General features: G+C 38.6%; 1 protein-coding gene across 9 annotated transcripts in view; it reads right to left on the bottom strand.

The window, feature by feature from the left end:
- DMD (dystrophin) overlaps positions 1 to 22,219 on the bottom strand; it is a 985,465-nt gene that overhangs the window by 320,439 nt on the left and 642,807 nt on the right. For all 9 annotated transcript variants that reach the window (XM_077927390.1, XM_077927397.1, XM_077927392.1 and 6 more), the window contains exons 45-47: positions 21,175 to 21,350; positions 9,028 to 9,175; positions 4,686 to 4,835 (exon numbers count right to left, since the gene is read on the bottom strand). In XM_077927390.1, coding sequence (XP_077783516.1) covers positions 4,686 to 4,835; positions 9,028 to 9,175; positions 21,175 to 21,350 — 474 coding nt within the window. The remainder of the gene's footprint in view (positions 1 to 4,685; positions 4,836 to 9,027; positions 9,176 to 21,174; positions 21,351 to 22,219) is intronic.

Genomic DNA, 22,219 nt, shown 5'->3' with positions numbered 1-22,219 from the left:
AGTGTGTACATGATATTACAAACTTCTATATCACCTTCAGAATATATACTGTTTAGGTTAAACAGCATGACTTAAATAGATTTGTTTTTGTTCTTGTTTTTATTATGTATTTGTGTTCTCATTGTGTATTTTTATGCTGTGAACCCCCCGCCCCCGTGAGCTTCAAATGAAGGGTGGTATACAAATTCAATCAATCAAATTAGGTTAAAAATATTAAGCATAGTTATTTGTAACAAAAAAGAAGAAGAAGTGTATGCTATAACCTGGGGACTTTGACTGAGGAAACAGTACAGGAGAAAAGTATTAAGCACCCATTCCTCAGACAAATTAACAGCACTACATGGCTGCTTCCAAGTAAAAACAAACAACAGAACCAGCCATCCAGCCATAAGCACAGATCTCTACTACCACACCTAGTTGAACCTTCAGGTAGGTAAATACTGCTTTAGACATCTGGCAAACATTACATAGAAATAATCACATTGTGGGTATATCTTGCCAAGATTCAGTGTGAATGATCAGTTAAATTACAGCCAGTGCAAATTATACAAACCATAGGCTTGTGCACTGACATGTTTTGTTTATTTCCTTGTGGCTGGCTAAAAGAATGGTCCAATGCTTTCCCCAGAGCGATAGGAAAGGTTCATGCATTATAGTCATGCTACTTCACTACAATGCTTCTGCTGAGAATGTAGGTACAACAAATCGATTTGCTCTCGCAGTGAATAGCAAAATGGTCTCTTCAATGCCTAGTAATTATTAGGAAATAAAGAAGCAGATGGAAAAAAGAGCAAAACAAGAATAATCTTGACAACCCACTTCTCTAGAACTAAGGTGGATAAATAAGGAAAACACAGCTAGTGGCACCCAGCTTACCTTCATTCACCTCATCTGCCTCATCCCTCCTGCCCGATATTGGATCAAACATAAGTTTAAAGAGTAATAAACTCCTTCCGGCAAACCTACGGTTCACTAGCTCCAGGCCCAATCTACAAATGCATTTATTGCACAATAAAAAGCAAGAAAGACATTACAGAACTGTTTCGTGTCCTGGCAGGTGGTATATGACAAGAACTGCATGCATCACAAAGGCCAGGCTCTTTCCAGTGTTTTGAAGCACCAGGTTTACCCTGCTACAGCAGGAAAAAGATAACAATTAGGTTGTCTAAGTGACGAAAAAAATCAACTAAAGACACTTAACCTTAAAAAAAATAGTCTGCAATACAGCATAACAATACCTCTATAATTAAAACTATTCATAAAGACAGGATTGTTTTCAGACAACACTTTTGTATCAGGTGTCAGGACTGGTCGTTGTCCTCTTCAGATCACCACACAAACGCTTCTTGTTCTTTTATAACTTTTTATTGCGTATTAACAAAACAATCTTATAAACGGTTCTTAAATATTATTCCTCAGAGTCACTTCTTTCAGATACCTTCTGAGCTCTGCTTCTCCATGACCAGCCACTCTCAAAATGGCGAAGGCGCCCTTCCTTTCGCTTTCCCGCTCTTTTTTCTAACCTCCTGGCTAGAGCTGGCTTGTATCTCCCCTCCTCCGAATCTGAGCTAGAACTTAACCCTTGCCTTTCCTGGGAACAGCCGGTCCCTCCCTGTTGCTCTCTTCTCTTCAATTCACTGCTCTCCTCCCCCCCTTGGGGAATGCTTTCTCCCTCTGGGAAACTGGAATCTTCTAACTCTAACTTTTCCCTGACATCAGGGCAATATACAATAAATGACAACACCCAGGTTTTAACATCATGCTTTTGAATGTGACCCTTCACCTCTATTCTACTTCACAATTTTATGGATTTTGACAAAATCCAAGTACATACCCTTCAAACATTTTGTAGAAATACAATTTTCAGCTCTGAAAATGTGCATTTAAACTATTATTCACATTTTCTGGGCTTATACAGGACAATTCTTGTATAAGTGCAACACTAGTAAATTACTATTATTACTACTTATTAAATTTCTAGACCACCTCTTTCATGTCTCTCTTCCATCATGTCAAAGGTGATTACCTCTTCCAAGGCTGATCTGCTGCAACAGCGGAGTCTAGGTCCTGGCAGATGCAAACAAATCACAGCGAGATACTTCCAGTTCTGTCACCTCTTTCAGGCCAGAGTGTAAAAGGCCACAAACTACCAAGAAAAGCTCTGTTTCTGCTTTGTGATGCAGCCAGAAGATGTAGATTGTAGATGTAGATTGGCTACAGGTGCAGAAGTGACAAGACTATTGCTCCTCTCAGCTGCCAGGGCCGACTTGCCTGATGGTGAGAGACTCAGCAGGTGCAAGGCTAGCAGGGTGGAGTGTAGCTGTAGATAGTGAGAGATTGAAGTCTTTCTTCTTAATTTCACTCTCCTGTTCACCTCCTTGCCACAAACAGCAGTCCCTTGGTTCCTGGACCACAGGATGATTCTTCAATATCCAGATTAGTTTCTCTTTGATAATCCAGGACTTCATGGTTGTTATCAAAATGTGCAGCCATATTTCTTTATTTATAGGTCGAAAGAAAGGGTATCTCCATAAATAAAGTTGAGTTCTTCTATAGTGTTCATCCGTCATGAACATCTGCTCTGTTGATAATGTGTATTTTGCCGTTTTCTTCTCAGAATTACTGATTTCATCTGAGAGAATCTTAACCATGTAATAGCCTCCATCTGATTGTACAGTGTAATATTTAATGGATAAAACTGTGTCCTAAGGCTGTGCTTTTTGAAATGGAATAATATGAGTTCTAACTCTCATTTTACTGGTTTGCATTGCTTATATTTTAATCTCTGAGAAATGCAATTTTATGCTATTTTCCCTAACTGATTAGTATAAGACATTTTTAATACAATCTGGCAAAGAGAACAAAGCTGTCTCAGTTGCTTCTTATCCATTATCGTCTAGGTTAATAAACTATTATTTTTAATCAGGAATCTGTGATAGTAGAGCATTAGGTTTTCTGCTTAAGTGTTACTAAAGGACAATCATTATTTCAAAATAATTGTTGGCCCACAGGAAGAAAAACAAAGTGCACAATCTCAGAATCAACATTATATGACTCGGGCATATAAAAGCAGATTTTAAGTACACAAATAAAAGCAAATAAATCCATATTTTATCTGAATGTTGCACTTCAATTTCTTTTCTAGAATAATGTTATATGCTTAAGGAAACTGTATTTTATTGCTGTGGATAAAGTTTAATTAGGATTTAGATATGAAAGCTCCAATATGAAAATTCATAGGTATCATTGCTTCTGCAATATTCTATCCAATCAGACAAAGCTATTCTACCAAACCTTATAAAGAGATGCTGGTGGAGTCTAAGGAACTACAGAGCCCCTAAACTCAGGCACTTCACTGCTAAAACTATAGATGACAACATGTCAATATAGCAATATTAGAAAAGGTATCAAGAAAACTATTTCATGTACAGTCATGGGGGGGGGGAGTGCACTCTCTTTGAATTATGTAGTTTTGCATACGAAGACATAATGACAATCACCTGTTCCTTAGCAGGTTTTAAAATTAGGTAAATACAATCTCAGATGAATAACACTACACGACATATTACACTGTGTCTGTACACCATGACTGTAACTCTGACATACTAATAATGAGATACTACTGCAGAATTGTGGGAAGAACCAGCTGGCCATCTGTGCTGCATCTGTTATACCCCAAAAACATCCAACCAGGGAGGGGATGGTGGAGCTATAGTGGGTAGGCACAAGCTTTACTAAATTTACTTCCTCACACGATATGAGTCTGGAACAAATGGCTCTCCTGGCCTACCAGATTTACAATTATGAAGGTCATTAAAAGGGGTGGAGGGAGAGAGTGAAGAGCCACCAAAGAATGTGTATAGATAGCCATAATGACAGAGGTAGGCCATTGTTTGGGCTTGGAGAGGTCAACGTGTATTTACCATCTTCAAGGCACTGTACAGATGTGTGCTACATTACTCTAGTTCCTCCTTGCCCTTTACTATCAGCCTAGAATGCACAAAAGAGTTTTTAAATCAACCTCAGTAGAGCGAGGATAGGGAGGCTTCAAGCTTGTGGATTCTTCTTTGTTTCTTACTAGTACCCTACAATCTACCAACTGGTGTAAAAGTCAGAATGAACAAATTCTGTGCCTCAAGAACTGAATGGAACTCATAGGCCTCCCACATAAAAATCCATTATTGGTTAGTTTCATTTCAGCAGTATATTTTAGGAAACGAGAGTCCTTTTGTTGATGCTATTGTTAAAAATCTGGCAGCCAGACATTCTTGCCAATCTTGCAAAATCTCGCAGAGAACCACCAGTAGATTTAGACCTTCCTTCTGTGTCCTGCCCTCCCCCCCCCCCCCGCCACTGCAGCATGGTATGAACTGAACCTAAAGTGTGACGCAAATAACAGGTGCTGCAGAAATACAATTTGAAGAAAGAAGTCTATACCAGTGAAGCAACAGTCCACATACAGCAGTGACATGACTCCCCAGTGAAGGAGTGGTAAGTTTGACTCTCCTCAAGTTGTCATTACAGGCATGCTTATTTCTTTAATAAATGAAACGGTACACATAAATCTGAATTGCATGCTGAGGAAAGTGTGTGTGTGTGTGGTGGAAATAACTGCTGAAAAACACTGGAAACACCTGCAACAGATTACAGATACATGCTGCAACACAACTGTTAATATGCCTAACCTTTATCCAGCGATGGTTAGCCTCCTTGAGTCTAGTGTCAAGCTTATGTTTTACTTCAGGGCTCAGTGATGCACTACCAAGTGCTTTTCCTCCAGCTTCAGTTAATCGTTTCAGTATTCCCTTGTGTGGAGGCAGTTCTTCCACTCTTAACTGGAACAGACAAATGCAACATTTAAAATGAACTGTAGTAGAATTTTCAACTCCCTTATCTTCACCTCTATTGATTAGTTTATCAGCTGAAGTAAGTAGACTCAAGAGCTCAATTCAGCACAACATATCCACAGCTTTTGTTCTAGGTTGCTGTGCCTCAGGAAAAGGCGATGGATAGCAGTCCTTCTTTTGCATTAGAATGATTCCCACCTCCGCGACACAGCTGCTCACCAACATGGCAAAGCCATAGAGGAACGAAATAAAATATTTAAAGCTCAGGAGAATAAAAAGGTCAAGTACTAATTCATAATATTGCTCAGAATTTAGTCACTTGGTGTTTCACAGCCCCCCCCCCCCAAATATGGTTAACTGTAATGATTTCCTTTCAGATTGGCCCAGTCTGTATATATAACCATAAACTATGGCTTAGTGATATGCACACAAACTTGAGGCTCACATGCACTCTATTCTCTAGTGTGACTGTGAGGAAAATATCCTGTTTCCACTTTTAAACCAACCAGTTTCCTGTTACTGCCAAACTCAGGAAACTCCGTTTAAACTGTGGTTTGAAAATAAACCAAGATGATAAATTCTGGTTTGATTCTGACTTGTTTAAACCACCATAATTTATGCTAACCAGAGTTTACCCAATTCTGGACATCAGAAGGAACACTGGATTGCTTAAAAGCAGAAGCAAAAGCTTCTTATCTCTTAAACTGACAGTCATACTGGAAGAATTGAAGGCACATAAGCCTGAGTCACATGTTAGCCCGTGCATATAAAGCTAAACATCAAAAATTAGCATTTCACTTTGTTATACAGCTTCACCATAGCTGTGATGAGATTCAATAGAAATCTGTAACCTCCCAGTGATATGTGTAACTCTTTCATCTGTACATCTCTTTCATCTGTATACTTGTATACCTGTATACACTTATTTTCTTTAAACATTCTATGACATTAATTTATTATGGATCTGTTTGGGGATTTCTTCCTCCAATTATTAGATTTTTCTCCATGCAGATTTATTGTACTTCTGTCTGCTGCAGGGTTATTCCAAGTCTGCTACTACTACTACTCTGTTGTGTGTAGGTGCTATAGTTTTAGCTATATAAGGGCAAACATGGGACTTCTGTCAATATTAGTATATAGGCTAATTCTACACAAAGTTTCACAAATCATCATAATTCATATACACCCTTCATATAAACATGCAGTGGAAACATTTTATTTTGAAGGCATGGAATGTATACACATATCTCTTGTTCTATCCTAATCACAGAAAATCAAATCAAGAGCAAGAGATTCATTTGAAGAAGAAAGCTTCTGCACACACATCACTTGCCGGATCAGAAACAGTGGGCATAACTTTCATGCGCATGTATGTGCATGTTGTCCAACCACGCTGTATTATTTTCAGTGGGATGTGCATTCAGATGTGACATAACTATATTGGGCTGTTACACTTTAAGAAGGGGTGGGAGGAACCAAATTCAAATGTACAAGTTTCAGCAAGAGCATTGCAGTTTTGTGGACACTGACACTGGCAGTGACATATTTAGATTGACAATTTCAATGCTCAGAGCACTTTATCAAATTTTCCTAAGATGAGGCAGAGAGCAATAAGCATAGCACAGTTCTGCCATGATCATTTCCTCTTTGCTGCCTCATCTCAGCATATCTTGACAATCCTCAGTTTAAGAAGGAGTCAGAACAAGGACATTTCACAGAGAGATTTTTTTTTAACCCACTTCCTTGGTTATAGTTTGACAGGTCCTATACATGGCAGAGAAATACTTCCTTTTTTAAGTTCCCCCATACAGACAAGTGTTTCTGCCCTTTTTCAAACCACTTTAATCAGAGCTCAATAATTTCTAGAGTGTTTTGCAGCATTAAGGATTGGCATGAATCAGATATTTTAAAGCTATGATCAAGCTAATGAATTAGTTCTCCAATGAAAAACTTTTCCTAGGATAACTAACAGCACCCTTTTATACATGCTAAATCAGAAGTAATGCCAACTGTGTGTAATGATGGTTACTCCCAGGTAAGTGGGCATAGGATTATACATTGAAGTTGCAATACTATAACCACTAACTTCTAAGTAGATATTATAAGATTGTGCTTTAACAAAGAATTTAAGTAGAATATTGAATTCTAGAGCATCAGTGTTTCTGGAAGTTAATTCTTGCACTTGGGTATAAATTCTGAAATCAGACAGATTATAAAATAAAAAACTGGAATTAAAAACACTAAACAATAATACTAAATTGGTGTCGTTCCCCCCCCCCCAAAAAAAACCCCCCTCATTACTTCATTGTTGTATACAACTATGGAGCTATTTTGTATACAACTATGGAGCTATTTTTTTGATACTGTCCATGTGATTTTTTTGGCACTCATGCAGCTAATTGAGAAATAATTGTTTTACTATTATATTCTAATGGATTATTGAATATTGCTTTATTTGATATAAATTGTTTATTTTAAAGTTATTGTGACCTTTTTGTAGATCATTTTTGTAGATCATTATTATTAATGTTTGCCATTTTAGCATGTTTTTGTATGTGTTGAAACCCAGCCAGATGGGCGTGGAATAAATAAAAGTATTATTATTATTATTATTATTATTATTATTATTATTATTATTATTTTCTAAAAGTGCATAAGGAATGCAGTGCCAAAAGTTGTATTTATGTCAGTTTTTATAGGCCACTTTTCTGCTGAGAACATACATAGCAACAGAACCACTCCACCATGTATGTTAAAAATACTAGAGAGGCCAATCACAGGTCTCACTAGGGCCCAATGAAATACAACTATCTTAATGGCTCAGTAAAAGGTCTGAAGCACAGGGACTGACTATCTTGACTGTGAGTCTTGGAAGACCTGTTCCCTGCCTTGCAGGCCTTTTCCCATGTGGCCTAAGAAGGTGGGGCCCTGACTGACTCCAGCTACAAAAGCTAAGGTTACCCTTGGGCTGGGGTGTTGGGGGGCTGCTGTTGGTTTTTTGTATCTTTATTTTAGACCTGTGATTTATGTGTAAACTGTCCAGTTTGGTTATGGTTTTTTTGATGTTTTATTTATTGTTTATGGTCATTTTTATAATGTTGCAATTGTGTATTTTTTCATGTTGTAAGCTGACGTGAGCATGGTTTGAATGGTAGAAAGACAGCATACAAATAAAAGTATGTATGCATATAAACCTTCAGTGAGAGTGAGTTTAAGAACCTTGGCGCTCCTACCAGTCTCAATGGACCATCTATCTTGCCGATGACAACTCTGATGGTGATGCGATGGGAGGCAACACTTCTGACTAAGATCCTAACAAGAAGGCAGGGTTGTTTTATGTATTTGTACCCTTCCCTTCAAAAAACTAAATACACCATCACAGCAAAAAGAAAAAAGAAAAAAAGTACAATGTTGACAGTGCAGCAGGCAATACGAATGCACTAAAGTTGTATGCCTATGGTCTGACACACTTGGGCAAGCATATTGAAATTAGATCAGATTGCATTGCACATTTAGAGGCGAAAGCATTTTATTTGGTTTTTTGTTATGCCTAAATTGGAGCTGAGACATTAGACTTTGTACAATATTGAATGGTGTACCACTTTACTCTGATGGAAAGCACCATGAACAAAGCAATCTATAGTACAAAGAGTGAAAAACATTCATAAAATGACCTATAATATAAGCCTTCCTAAATGTTTGTGCAAAATTATTTCCATTTACTTTTATACATATGATAAATAACCTTATATTAGGAAGGCATGGTTTGAATATATTCCTTTTTATACTTGCCTCTTTGAATTTGCATTTGGGGTGGGGGCTGTCTCAAAATGAAGCACATCTCATTATTTCCTAGTCATTTTTTGCTAATCTGTCAGTGGACACCGGTTTGGTGGGCTTTAGTTCACTTGAAATTTTCAATACTCATTCAACATGGATATTTTTTTTAAAGCATGACAATGAATAGTAAAATGTATGTAGCTGTGTGGTTTTTGTGACATCTCCTTACGACCATTAATGCTGAGGCCTCAACTATAGATTCTAACTTGATTTGCATAGAAAATGTATTTGAAACACTTGAAAAACCAAAATGTTTACTGTTTTTTAATTTGGGGTGTAGGGAGAGTGGAAGGAGACAAAGGCAACTAATGATATAAAAATGGACAGGCTATTTCCATACCTTTACTTTCTGAAGAGTGTCCTTTAGCTGGTATTCATTTCCTGGTTCAACAGGAATGGCAACAACACTACTTGCTTCGTCTAACCATAAATAAAACTTATTTAAATTATATTGCAATTCTGTCAGAAGATTCTGTTCTTCTTCTAGCCTGTGGTAATAAAAGAAAAATATCAACATTAACAGGGTGGTTCCAAGTATATTAATTATTAACGCTACCCAGCATAGTAGTAGCACTTAATGGAAAGGTAACAGATAAATATATAAATTCCTTCATTAAAGACACATGAAAACATTGTTCACTGAAACATACATTAACTGAAGCCCTAGTTTTGATTAGCTCAAAATTTAGGTGGAGTTTCATTTTTATAATAGATTTTTAAAAATTAAGCACATGGTTCATAGCACTCAAAACTGTCAGTCCTGAATTTCAGGCTTTGCCCTCAGCAAGAATATACCTGAAAGATGCACTAAAACTTCTAATGCTGCATACTTTTAAAATAGATTCTAAAGGATAAATATGCCTTACTCCTGTAGCTCATTTACTCATTCCCTCTCCATAATCTGTTATCTGCTAATCTTAATATTATTCTGTGACCTCTATTTGTTTCAAGCACACTTCAGTGATTAACCCCTACTGCCTTTAACAAGACTTAGGCACACTGAACATTCCTTGGACTGACTTTCTGGAGCACAGGGCTTGCTGGGCACTTTCCTGAAGGGAAACATGAATACCTAGAAAGCATCTGTGTACCTGTAGAAAGCTATTTTGTACTCAGGAAAGCTCTTTTGTACTTAGGGTTCTCTGTGCTTAGCAGAGATATATATTGGATGACATTTTCACTTCATCCATCTAGAAACATCAACAATGATTTACCTACACCAGCCTTTTCCTTAGAGCTCTGGATTTTTACATTAAAAATCTGAATACTTAGCAAAAGAAATGTGTGGAGGAAAACCCAGATGCATGGATTCCTTTATGTTAAACTAGCTGCACTCTATCATGCATTGAACTCTGCAGGACTCACTTACAACAGACCGTGTAAAGGATTTGGTTTTTACTCTTCATTTCCTGTGTTTATTCTTTTACATTCCGTAAAGGATGAGCAATGGCCACAACAAAAACCCTGGTGCAGTTTTTCCCCCTTGGAAAGCGTGGCTGTGATCCAAACCACGTATACAAGTTTGCCTGTTCGCAATGTAATGCCAGAGGTGTGGAAAAGCTGTGTGTCAAAAGCAGCCTGGGGTCCACAGGGTGCTTTTACCCCCAACCAAAAAGTAACAAAGAGATACAATCAGACAGTGGCTTAATCCATCTTTTTTCCACCTCTTTTCTGTTTTCTCCCCACAGTGCTTTCTGACGATGTTGTGGTGCTTCCCGCAAATTTTTTTTGCTCGTTTCCTTGTTTTGGGTCTCATTGAGAAAAACAGTTTTTGTTTTTCATAGCACTAATTCAGCTCTTCGGTTCTGCAGTGGGTACGGTTTGCCAGCATTCTGGACTTCCAAACTATCCAGATTCCTTCTTCAGCCTTCATTCTGATCCTAAGTTTGCCACCACCCCCTTCATAAAACCTGCCATCCCCAAATGGGAAAGAGTTGTTTTGGTAAGAAATAAGTGGCAGGCAACTGCACCCACTTTCAACTTATCATTTCATGGTTTGAAAGGAACTCTCAGGTTATTCTGGGACTAGTGGGACCTGCACAGCCACACCTGCCTCACATTTCTATCCCCACTAGGATTTGTAAATATATATTTTAATCCTGATGCATTTGAGGAAAATAATAAACAACAACTCTCTTTACTATGGACTTAAAAGCCATATTTACCTTCTGAATCAATTGAATGCACTTAAAATAGTGGGAAGGTGGGAAAATATTTGTGTTTGTCAAATTTTCCCAGTGTTCTGATTTGTATTACATCTGCTTTTTATTCCAGATCAAGGTACAGACACTTACAATAACTGGAGCAAACATGGTTTATACCAGTGGTTCCCAACTGGTGGTCTGCGGTCCCCAGAACCCATCCACAGGGTCTGTGGCACCATTCACATAACAAAAACTATAATAGAGATATATTTCTTTTTTCAAAAGTAGGGGGTCCATGGATTTTCTTTTGAAAAACAGGGGGTCTGCAATACTTACCTAATTGGGACCCCTAGTTTATACAGTTTTTTTTCAGGAGCTATGAACTAGGGTGAATTGATAAACTTTCTGTTAAAAAGTTAATAGGTATGGCTAAGCAAACTAAGCTCAATTCTTCCAATATTTCCAATGAGGCACTTTGTAATATTACAGACTTTGCTAGACTAACTGGGAAATGCTCTGTTATATTGCAAGAGTTTCAGAATTGAGATAAGTGCCCCCTTCCCTTCTTCCTTCCTTCCTTCCTTCTTCTCTTCCTTCATTTGTGGGCCAAAACTAAAGATTTATATGATTTATTAAACAGTAGTTTCTTAATGGCATCTGAACAAGGAAACTGGTTTAATCTCACTTTACTAACTGAAATTTGTTCTCAGCTCAATAATCATGGTTTACTAAGATTAACTAGTTAAATTTGAATTGCCCTAAAAATAAATATGCTCCTAAGAAAGCTAACTAATAATGATTCCTAGTTTCTAGAAAATCTTGATAAATCTCTAGTGGGTATTGGAAGATCTCCAGGATATATCTAATATATGATAATGATACTCTGTCTTTAAACCCTCTGGTTATATTTTATGTAGCAGAATAAATAGGCATGTCTGTTAAAGTTTAATTGGCAACACTTTGAAGAATGCACGCCATTGATTTGAGAGCTTGTATTGATTTCTTTGTCAAGCTAACTCTACTGTTAAAACTATACCTATTAGTATTTTTATTTTACATAAAAGTATCTAAATTTAAAAACTTCTAGACAAGCATCACTATTTTTAAACTAGAGAAACACTGAGAATTTCATGATGAGAACTGTAGTTAAAAGGAGAACTAGATGCATATATTTTGCATAGATCTATGAAATCCCAATAGCTTATAATCTATTTAGGGCACAATCCTACGGTCTCTGGAGGGTGTTCTAGATGCTATATGGTTTTTCAGATCTCCCTCTCTGAGGATAGAGAGTGAAATCTGTTTTCAGAGATGGAGAGCCAAACTCCTATCTGCAACTGCAGAAAGGTATAAAGTTGGTGCTTCTCCTAAGACAAAAAAGGAAGTGTATGCCAGGAGAAGTTGTGGATTTGCAGGATCCAAAGCCCTGCAGTTCACCCAATGTACCCGAAGAATGTGGGGGTAGGGGGAGATTACACTAGCCCTGAAGCTGAAGCTCTTTTGAACAGCACTGAGATCACACAATGGTGATGATGTATATTGTTCCTTCCTGACCATCACTGCCATACAAATAGGCTCTAAGATAAGCTCCTACCTGCACCTGGTAATTATTGTATGTGAACCACGTTGAATACTAAAAAACAAGAACAAGTATTGATAGTATAATTCCGATTCTAGCACTGAAATAATCAAGGGGTTGAACAACTGTATGGGGAATGTTTATAACATTTGGGTCTTTTCCATTTCGAAAAAAAGGTAAGTTAGGTAAGAGGGAACTGTGTTGAGGTGTGACTATGCATGGAGTGGATAAAGTGGATTGAGAAAAGTGCTTCTCCATATCTCATAACACTAGAACTGAATGTTGGAAGATTCAAGACAAACAAAATGAAGTGCTTCTTCACACAGTGAAGTTGAACTATGGAATTCGCTGCTGCAGGAGGGTAGGGATGGCTGCCAACTTGGGTGGCTTTGAAAGAGGGTTAGACAAATTCATGGAGGATAAGGCTAACAATGGCTGTAAAACCACGATGGCTATGTTCTGTTTCCACTGTCAGAGACAGCACGCTTCTGTACATCAGTTGCTGGGAATCCCAAGTGGGGAGAATGCACTTGTAATCGGGTTCTGCTTGCACACCTTTCATAGGCATCTGGTTGGCCACTATGAGAACAGCATGCTGGGCTAGAGGGGCCACTGGCCGGATCCAGCAGGGCTCTTCTGAAGTTCTTACAGCAAAAGACAGCTTTACTATGCACACAGTAAATCACATTGAGATAAGCTGCAGCAAATATTTAGAAGTGGCATGCCACAGAATTAAGGGGACATTAATCACATATTATGTGCAAAGTACCCATTTCTAGAAGAAAAATATTATTACAAAGTAGTGGAATACTTTAAAGCATTAAAGCAATGCTGTGCTTCTAAGGTTATCATCTTGACAGCAATGTTTAAAAATGTTTTACTCAAGCATTCAAGATCTCAAGTGCTATATCTTTGTTTACCTACAGGTTTAATGATTTGCTAGGATTTATTCCAACATGTGGTAGTAACAGTAATAAATGGTGCATTTAAAACTCTCCATCTGCAATTAAGTGCTAGATATTTTATTTCAAGAGTCATTTCAATACATTTACCCAAGAACAAGCTGTGGCTTCTGTTTGAAATATTGGATGAGTGGCTGCTTGCATTACAAATACTCCTAATAAATTTTCAGTAAGTGGAATAACAGTGAGCACAGCAAGAAATTCACATATAACTTCAGAAGTAAATGGAAAAAAAGAAAAGAAAAAGATTATGCTTCTGTGTTATACAGTCAACTGTATACACAAACACACAGAAAACATCTTGCAGTTGGAAGGTATCAAACCCACTCCTGACCATTATATTGCTACAAAAACAATTAGCCAGTTTTAACAACATGTATCACAATTATGTTATTATTTTATTTGAGATATTTTAAGCCACCTTTCATTGTTATCTGCCCCAGGCTGGGCTCCAATATAAAACAAAACATACAAATACAAATAAGAGTACATAAAAATAATTAAAATGCTATTGATAAATCACATATCAAAACACCATTCAATGCTATAGGCAGTTCCATCCTGGGCACCAATCAACTTAATCAACATCCCACAAATGCCTGGGTACATAGTTTTTCAAGTTGGTTCTGAAAAGAAAGTAAGGCAGCCTCCAGCTGCACTCTAGAGGGGAGAACATTTCATAGAAAACCAATGAGGGGTCAAGGAGAAGCAGCAGTATTACTCCCTGCTGATTGCATGTATTAAAGCTGCAATTATTGCTCTGATTCTTTTCCTGGAAACCTATGGCCACATTCAAGTGCAACAATAGATTGCTGACCTCAGGCCCTTTTGGTTGATCTGCTCTCTGTTTCTCCTAAAGTGTTCAAATAAATGCATCAGACATTGTTGGAGGTGCAGCCCCTGGCAATGTCCCTCCCTTCCCAACATGAGCACAGGCCATCCCCCTATAACCAAGCATTCAACATTAAGGACAAATATCCTAGGCCTGTACACATATAGGGCTACACAGGGTTCCTAATCTCAAGAAATAGCAATTGATGTAGTTTGCCAGATGACATGGCCAGCAACTGTGTAGAAATTGGGGACAAGGCTAGTAGGCTGTCCTGCACACACCCAGAGAAGGAAGGCAAACAGCCAACTGTTGTTGTTTAGTCGTCCATCTCATCCTCTGTTGTCCCCTACTGCTTGTGCCCTCCATCTTTCCCAGCATCAGGGTCTTTTCCAGGGAGTCTTCTCTTCTCATGAGGTGACCAAAGTATTGGAGTCTAATCTTCAGGATCTGTCCTTCCAGTGAGCACTCAGGGCTGATTTCCTTAAGAATGGGTAGGTTTGATCTTCTTGCAGTCCATGGGACTCTTGAGTCTCCTCCAGCACCATAATTCAAAAGCATCAGTTCTTCAGCGATCAGACAACTATTAATTCTTTATTGGCAAAAGCACACACTTACAGAAGCTCCTAGGGTGTACTAGACACACACACACACACTCCTAGTGTCTACATAGCTGGCATGAACTCTTCTAGGTTCATGCTGGAAGCATCAGTGGGACCACACACCCTACTCCTGGGCTTATGTACACTCGCCTGATGGAGTGCATCCATGCAAACTGAGACTTCTGCACAGGTCATCGCTGTGCTTCCCTCTTCAAGTCCCTCCTGGTTCTAGAAAACAGTGGGGGCGGAGGCCAGGGGGCATTTGACTAGCCTGCCCCTTGCTTGAGCATGTTTGAGTCCTATGCTTCTAACACATTCTGTGCCCCCACCTCCGTATCTGACTGCTTGCACCCTTACCCTCCCTTACTCTCATGGGTGGCATCAAATTCCATGAATTGCTGGCCCCCTCTCCAGGGTCATCCTCCAGCTCCTCTGCTTCCATCACACACTAGTCAGAGCCCTGCCACTCCCTGACATCTGACCTCACACTTTCAGCATTTGTTAAATCCTAAGAAGTCCTTCCGAAATGTGCAAGTTGGTCCTTAGGCTTGGTGCCACAATCATTGTTTTTAAGGGACTACATAATAAGGAGTAATTAGCATTCATCTTGAGAAGTCACAGTTTCTATTATTAGTAAGAATTTCTTCCATAAGGCCCCAAATACGATGGTCTCTCAGATCTTGGGTGATGGCACTTTTTAACTACTATACTTCTTATGGTGGAGGTGTGCCAGCTTATATTTCCTAGACCTAGATTGAAACTAAATCCATTACCTCTGCTAGAGAATGCGTCTTGGAGTCATATACTCCAAGACACAAGGACAAGGCAAATAGAGTATGCCACCTAAATAAGGAACTTGCCCAGAACAAAGAACAAAATGTTCCCTCTTGCTTTGCAAGAAAAGAAAAGATCTCTTTTCCTAGGGTTCTCTCAGCTCTAAGAAACACATCAATAGTTATTTTCAAATGGGGATTTTAGTGGCCTTTAATGTGTGTCTGTAACTTTTAACCTTGCCTTTTTAGTTCTGCAATTTATTAGGAAGAGTAATTACCTGATCAGCAAGGTAATCAAATATAACCAGTTTAAATGAATTCGTGTCCCCAGGCTTTCAGCCAGTGGCAGTTGGTTCTCTCACAAAGCTGACATACTTTGTCTCTGGGGGAAGAAAGGGAGGGAGATGGAAACTTGCCAGATGTAGCAAATTTGTTAAGTAATAGACTACATTTTAATTCTTGAAGAGCTTTCAAAGGTGTAAAGTAAGTATGTATGTAGAGAGAGGAATAAAGAGGAACCCGAAATGAAGCCATTTTGTTTCCAGCTGTAATATTAATAGACAAGCAACATTCATTTAACCTATTCAATTTCAAACGTCTTTCAGTTATCAGAAATGATAGTGAAGGTTAGGGTCAGATAAGTCTCCTACAATTCACATGGAATTTCTGAAACAACAGCTATTATGAGCTAATATTCAACTAATGCAAAACCCAATTTCTCTGCTAGGAACACATCAGACATGATGGTCAAATCAAGGCAACAATGCAGATGGTAACATTTTGAATTTGAATATTATATTCTTAAGCAGCTAGACAAAGAACATCTACGGAAGCTCTCCAATCAAAGTTATTAAGGCAAATTTTCTCTGTACCACCCTGTGCCCCAAACGCATCATTGCGCCTAGAGGCTAATCTTTCCTCGGTAGAATTACGGATGTGGCGTAGGACACTTAACTACTGGCTTCACCTAAACTCAAATCCCCCTGGTCTCATATCCCCAGTGCTGCAAGATAGACAATTTTAGTCCAGGCTCTCTTGTGACAATCCAAAACTTCACTCTTGTGGCTTATCACCACAACAACTACTCACTTTGGGTTTTAGTAAAGCAAACAGTCTAATTTGTCAGTGTCTACATGATATCGAGCGTCAGAACAAATTGGCCACAATAAGTAAATTTTGCCCATGGTATGACTATTTTCCACCTTCTCGTTTCGACTCTCTGGCACCCTTTCTGCATAACCTAGCAATTCTAAAATATAGACACACTTTTACTCTCACAAGATTGAATGTATTGCCCTTGGCTGCACTTGAGGGACGATTCCAACAGATTCCACACAAAAAAACGCTTATGTCCCTATGGAGATGGCAGTACCAAATCGGTGGTGCATGCCCTTCTGGCTTGCACTCTTTATAAAGACTTGAGGAATGAGATTATCACCCCTCTTTAATTGTCCATTCTGGGTCACCCAACCACTACCACAGTGCCCTTTCTCTTGGCAGATCCAGATAAGCAGGTGGCAGCAAAGGTTGCAAGGTTTTTAGCTAGGGCAATCAGAATAAGATCCACTATTTGACTATTGATTCAAAACCCTAAAATGTATTTTATATAATTGAATTTTTATTACTATTCTTTGTATATCGTATTGTTGTTTTATTGCTATGGCGGATGGCTGATGCAAATAAAAATTCATTCACTCACTCATTCTATAGTAGCCATTTGTGGTATGGGCTCATTTCAGCGTCTGTGTGGTGCCCAAAGCAGTTTATCTAGTTTGCAAATATGTCCGTGGGCCCAAATAAGTGGCAATCCCAAACATGTGTAACTAGAGAAGGCCTGGGTTTCAACAAATAGATCTGCTGCCATTGCTCCTCATTTGGCCCTGGAATACTATCAAAATAGTATAATTATATGCATATATTTACTCCGTAGTGTTATGTGACCAAATGAATTGGGAATTAAATGAATTTACTAGGATATAAATATATGTTTTTATGCCAGGAAGCAAAAGTAATTTACTAAAGTAGATACTCAGTATTTAAAATGTACTGCTTTCTCTTCAGCTATTGATTTGTAATTATAAGTTAACAAGAGCCCTGCAGCAAATGATTTAACTGGTAAGTTAACAATCAATAAGTGCAACAAGTTTCTTCAAGCTACCTCCAAACTCTTTGGACTCTCTAGTTTAGGATGGGAAACTCCTTCGTTTTTGTGAGGGAAATAATATTGGTTAGGGATGAGTTATATAATGGAGAGAAGGAGAAGACTTGGAGCATCTTTTGTCAAGATCTTTCCTCCACTTATTGCATCTGTTGCAGAGGAACTGTGTTTATTCAACACACAAACATTCATCCTCTTGATTACATTGTGTCTAGTTTCTTATCCTTCCTCTGTTGTCTCTTCCGAGTTGAATTTTAGATTATAAACTCCATAGGGCAGGGATATGTCTTTTGTACTTTGTAAACCATCATGGCATGTTGATTTATCACTAGGAAAAAAGCAATTTCTTCTCCGCATTTGGTCATCTACTTTTTTGGGAATATTGTATGGAATGTGTTTCTGCAAGTCTCTTAGTATCTACTGATGTCATGGGTGGCAACTTTTCCGGCCACATCTGGGCAATCTTATTTAAATACATTTAGAACTATGTTAAATTCTCACTTTTCTTCAGAGGCTAATGACTCTCCTGCACTGCATAGCAGTGTTATTTGGGGGAGGGGGGAGGGGGAGTGACCATACTTAGTGAGAAATGTTCTGTCACATAGAAACACCCTGCATTTTATGAAATGTTTTATTATTTTTCTTTTCTTTTCGTGTTCCTTTTTTCTATCACACATTCCCTTTAAATCCTGGAAACCATACCTCCCACAAAAACAAAGCAAACCAGATCCAAACAGAAAACTCTGCCACAGTCCAGCTTTGCTCTCTACTCTCCATTGCATCCAACCATCCTTTAATAATGCTTGATTGCTATACCGTTGGGTTGTGAAAGGGGAAAGTTAGTCTGTCTGTCTGTCTGTCTGTCTGTCTGTAGAACTGGTCTACCCTCAGTGGACCACTTTCAACAAGTGGGTAGGGTCATTATTCTCCAAAGGAATGATCTTTGCAGCCACACATCGAATCTAAATCGGGGCTGCCAAATTCCTACTAAAAGCGGATCTTGCATTTAGCATTGAAATTAAATTTAATCCAAAGGGATTTGCTCCACTTGGGAGCTCTGCTAGGGAACTCCTGAGTGGAGCCAATTTAAGCAGGGCTTGCATCTGGTGCCAAATTGAAAAGGTTCCAATTGCAAGCCTTGCTTGCCAATGAATAACTGGAAGGGTACTTTAAGGATCCCGGATGCTCTTTTGCAGCTGTAGTCATAGGATGTCAGGTGTGAAGCAGGTAGGCATGGCTTATGGACTAAATTCAGACTCCTGGCAGGCTAAATTAGCCTGTGGGCCAGAGGTTCTTCATGCTTGGTGTACATCTTTGAAAATAACACACTGTTCGCCTGTTGCAGCAAAAACAACCAAGTTTCCCATGCCATTCTGCAGAACTAATACATAAATATTTGTATGCTTAGTTTAGTATAATAAATATGTTACCTTTTTAGGTGCCCTCCCTTTATCTGAAAAAAGCCTAAATGTCTGTAAGTACCGTACTTTTCCGTCTATAAGATGCTCCAATGTATGACGTCCCCTATTTTGGGGGACTCAAATTTAAGAAAATGGAGGCAGATGGCTCAGGGTTGTTGAGCTTTTTGGGGAGGACTGCCCAGAGTTGTTGAGCCGCCCACTTCCCACAGTAACAGCCAATCACCAACAGACCATCAAAATCACAGACCCGCCTGAGAAAAGACTCCCAGAATCGCGGCAGCGATAGCCAATCCACAGCAGTCGTTGCTGCAGAAACCAATCACCAACCCAATTAGAGCAGCAGCAGCCAATCCAAAGAAGCCCTTCTAGCAGCCAACAATCACCCACCAAGTCGTTGATGACAAGCTCCTGCTTGTGCCTGCAGCCAATCACTCGCCCACCCCATTCAGTATCCATGTATAAGACAAGGCACGTTTTTGAACATTAAAAAGGTAAAGGTAAAGGACCCCTGACAGTTATTTTACAGTAAAAAAAACCAAACACCTCGTCTTATACACGGAAAAGTACGGTATATGAGAAATAATCTTTCAAGTACTGCTGTATGTGAAACATTAGTATCAATTATGTGAAGGTGTGGCAGAAACAGCCATTTAGCACCCTACTGCTGCAGCTTACCTCTGGCACATTCAGTATCTCACACATTTCAAGAGAAATTGAATTCAACAATAACCTTCCACGTTTTCCTGTTCACATGAACATCTGTGCAGCTCAGGCAAACTTATAAATGAAAAGGGGCATTGCTATTGTAAAAATAAAGAGCTGAACAAAGTATGCGGTATTTTGTCATTCAACATCTCTTGCTTTTGGGGGCGGGGGGGGGGGGGGTTGAAACCACACCTGCAAAATTATTGATAGACACCTTATTTTCTCTTGTAAGCTAGCAGCAATTATATTTCAACCTTTCAGAACAACAAAATTCTTTATGAATCACAGTAATTTCCTGACAAAATATCTAATCAGATTTCCAGACCAGATCTTTGTGCTATAAAGTAGTAATATCAAGTAAATATTGAAATCATTTTATTCTGCTGCTTCTTTGTGCTTTGTCAATCTAACTGAAACAGGGTAGTGTTGCTTTTTACAGAGAAATTGCTCACTTTTCTGTATTTTCATTTGAAACATCCTGAAAGAGTTGCTACGAAACAATGATCAATATAGTTTTGACACACACTCACATGTAATAGTAATAATACAGTTTTATAAATTACAGTGGTGCCCCGCAAGACGAATGCCTCGCAAGACGAAAAACTCGCTAGACGAAAGGGTTTTCCGTTTTTTGAGTCGTTCCGCAAGACGAATTTCCCTATGGGCTTGCTTCGCAAGACGTTTCGTCTTGCGAGTTCTTGCGAGTTTGTTTCCTTTTTCTTAAAGCCGCTAAGCCGTTAATAGCCGCTAAGCCACTAAGCCGTTAACAGCCGCTAAGCCGCTAATAGCTGCTAAGCCGCTAATAGCCGTGCTTCGCAAGACGAAAAAACCGCAAGACGAAGAGACTCATGGAACGGATTAATTTCGTCTTGTGAGGCACCACTGTAGGTGTAAGTTATTTTTAACCCAACTGTATACTTCCAGTTACACAAAAGTAAATTCCACTGAGTTCACTGGTGCTCACAGCCAACTCAGCATGCAAAGCAGTGCAGCCTTGCATCATGAACAGGTTTTGCTTGTTTCATTAAACTCTATAATCCTAAACATGTTTACTTGGAAGAAAGCCACTGCGTTTAGTTCGCATATGTGCTTTAGTCACATGCAGACTGGTGTATTCCAATCAAATCCAGGTTAAATTCAGACTAAAAGCACAATCCCATACATGATTATGGATTTCACAGATTTATATAACACAATTACTAAGGAAATTCCTTAAACTCTAACAAAACAATTTGTAATTTGTTATGATTTTTTCAATTATTAGAACTGAGCTTGAAGTATCAAAAATAACATTTACTTGCTATGTTAGCTCACCTCTTTTTTTTCTCTGCCAGTTGTTTGCAGAGTTCCTTCCACCGATAATTCAGGCTTCCCAGTTTCCCCTTCAATACACTGGCATCGGCTATTGATGACTGCTCAATAATTTCCTCCCCAGCGATGTTCAGTGTTCTGACAACAGCTTGCTGTCTCCCAATGCCATCCTGGAGGTCCTGCAAGAAACCAAATAACCTGATAAAAATGGAGTACAATGACCAGATCAAAATGTGCTATGCCAAATGCAAGCATGGTAGAGAAAAACCTGCTTATATAAATGTTGTGTGCACCTAATATCATGTTTAAAAGATGCTTGCCTGAATACAGTGTGCAGCATCTGCATGTTAGAAAAATGAACATCTAGACTGAAAAATTGGGGTATAAAAGAGAGCCAGTTTGGGCCAGTTTGTGAGATTAAAGCACTTGTAAAGTGTGATGCTAATTCTGGATTAACTGTGCAAGTATGCCATATCTTAATGAAGCCTAAGTGAAACGACGAATACAATAACATCATGTGGGATAATATTAAACTGATTTTAAAAACAGAGAAGGTGACCAGATAAAAAAGGGTTCATGGTATGGTAATATAAAAGCAGCTTATTTTTGTTGAAACACTTGGATTTAATGGGGGTGTACATGGTCCTTTTTATGACCTTATTTTGTTTATTAATTGTTATTAGTGGACAATCACTTTTAGTTGTTATTTATTTTAAAGGTATCTGTGTGAATTGCATTACTATGAATTGTATAATTTGTTTTCAAATTATGTAAACTTGCCTCAGATTTTAAAAAAAATCTATTGAACAGTCAAGATAAATATTGTTAACGAGTGAATAAAACTTAAAATTTAAATGCTGCACAACATTAACTGATTTAGGCATAAATTCTGATTGCACATCACAAAGTAAATGGATAAGCAAGCTTTAGAAGAAATAGCAAAACTTTTAGCTCTCTTTAGGCATTACTGCGAATCTCTGAAAAGGGCACTTGAACTACACATGCAAGTCCTACTCCCAAGGTCCTTTTGTGCTATGGATGCAAAGAT

The sequence above is a fragment of the Podarcis muralis genome, chromosome 4, assembly GCF_964188315.1.
Source record: "Podarcis muralis chromosome 4, rPodMur119.hap1.1, whole genome shotgun sequence".
NCBI lineage: Eukaryota > Metazoa > Chordata > Lepidosauria > Squamata > Lacertidae > Podarcis > Podarcis muralis.
This window is presented reverse-complemented; position numbering and strand designations above follow the sequence as displayed.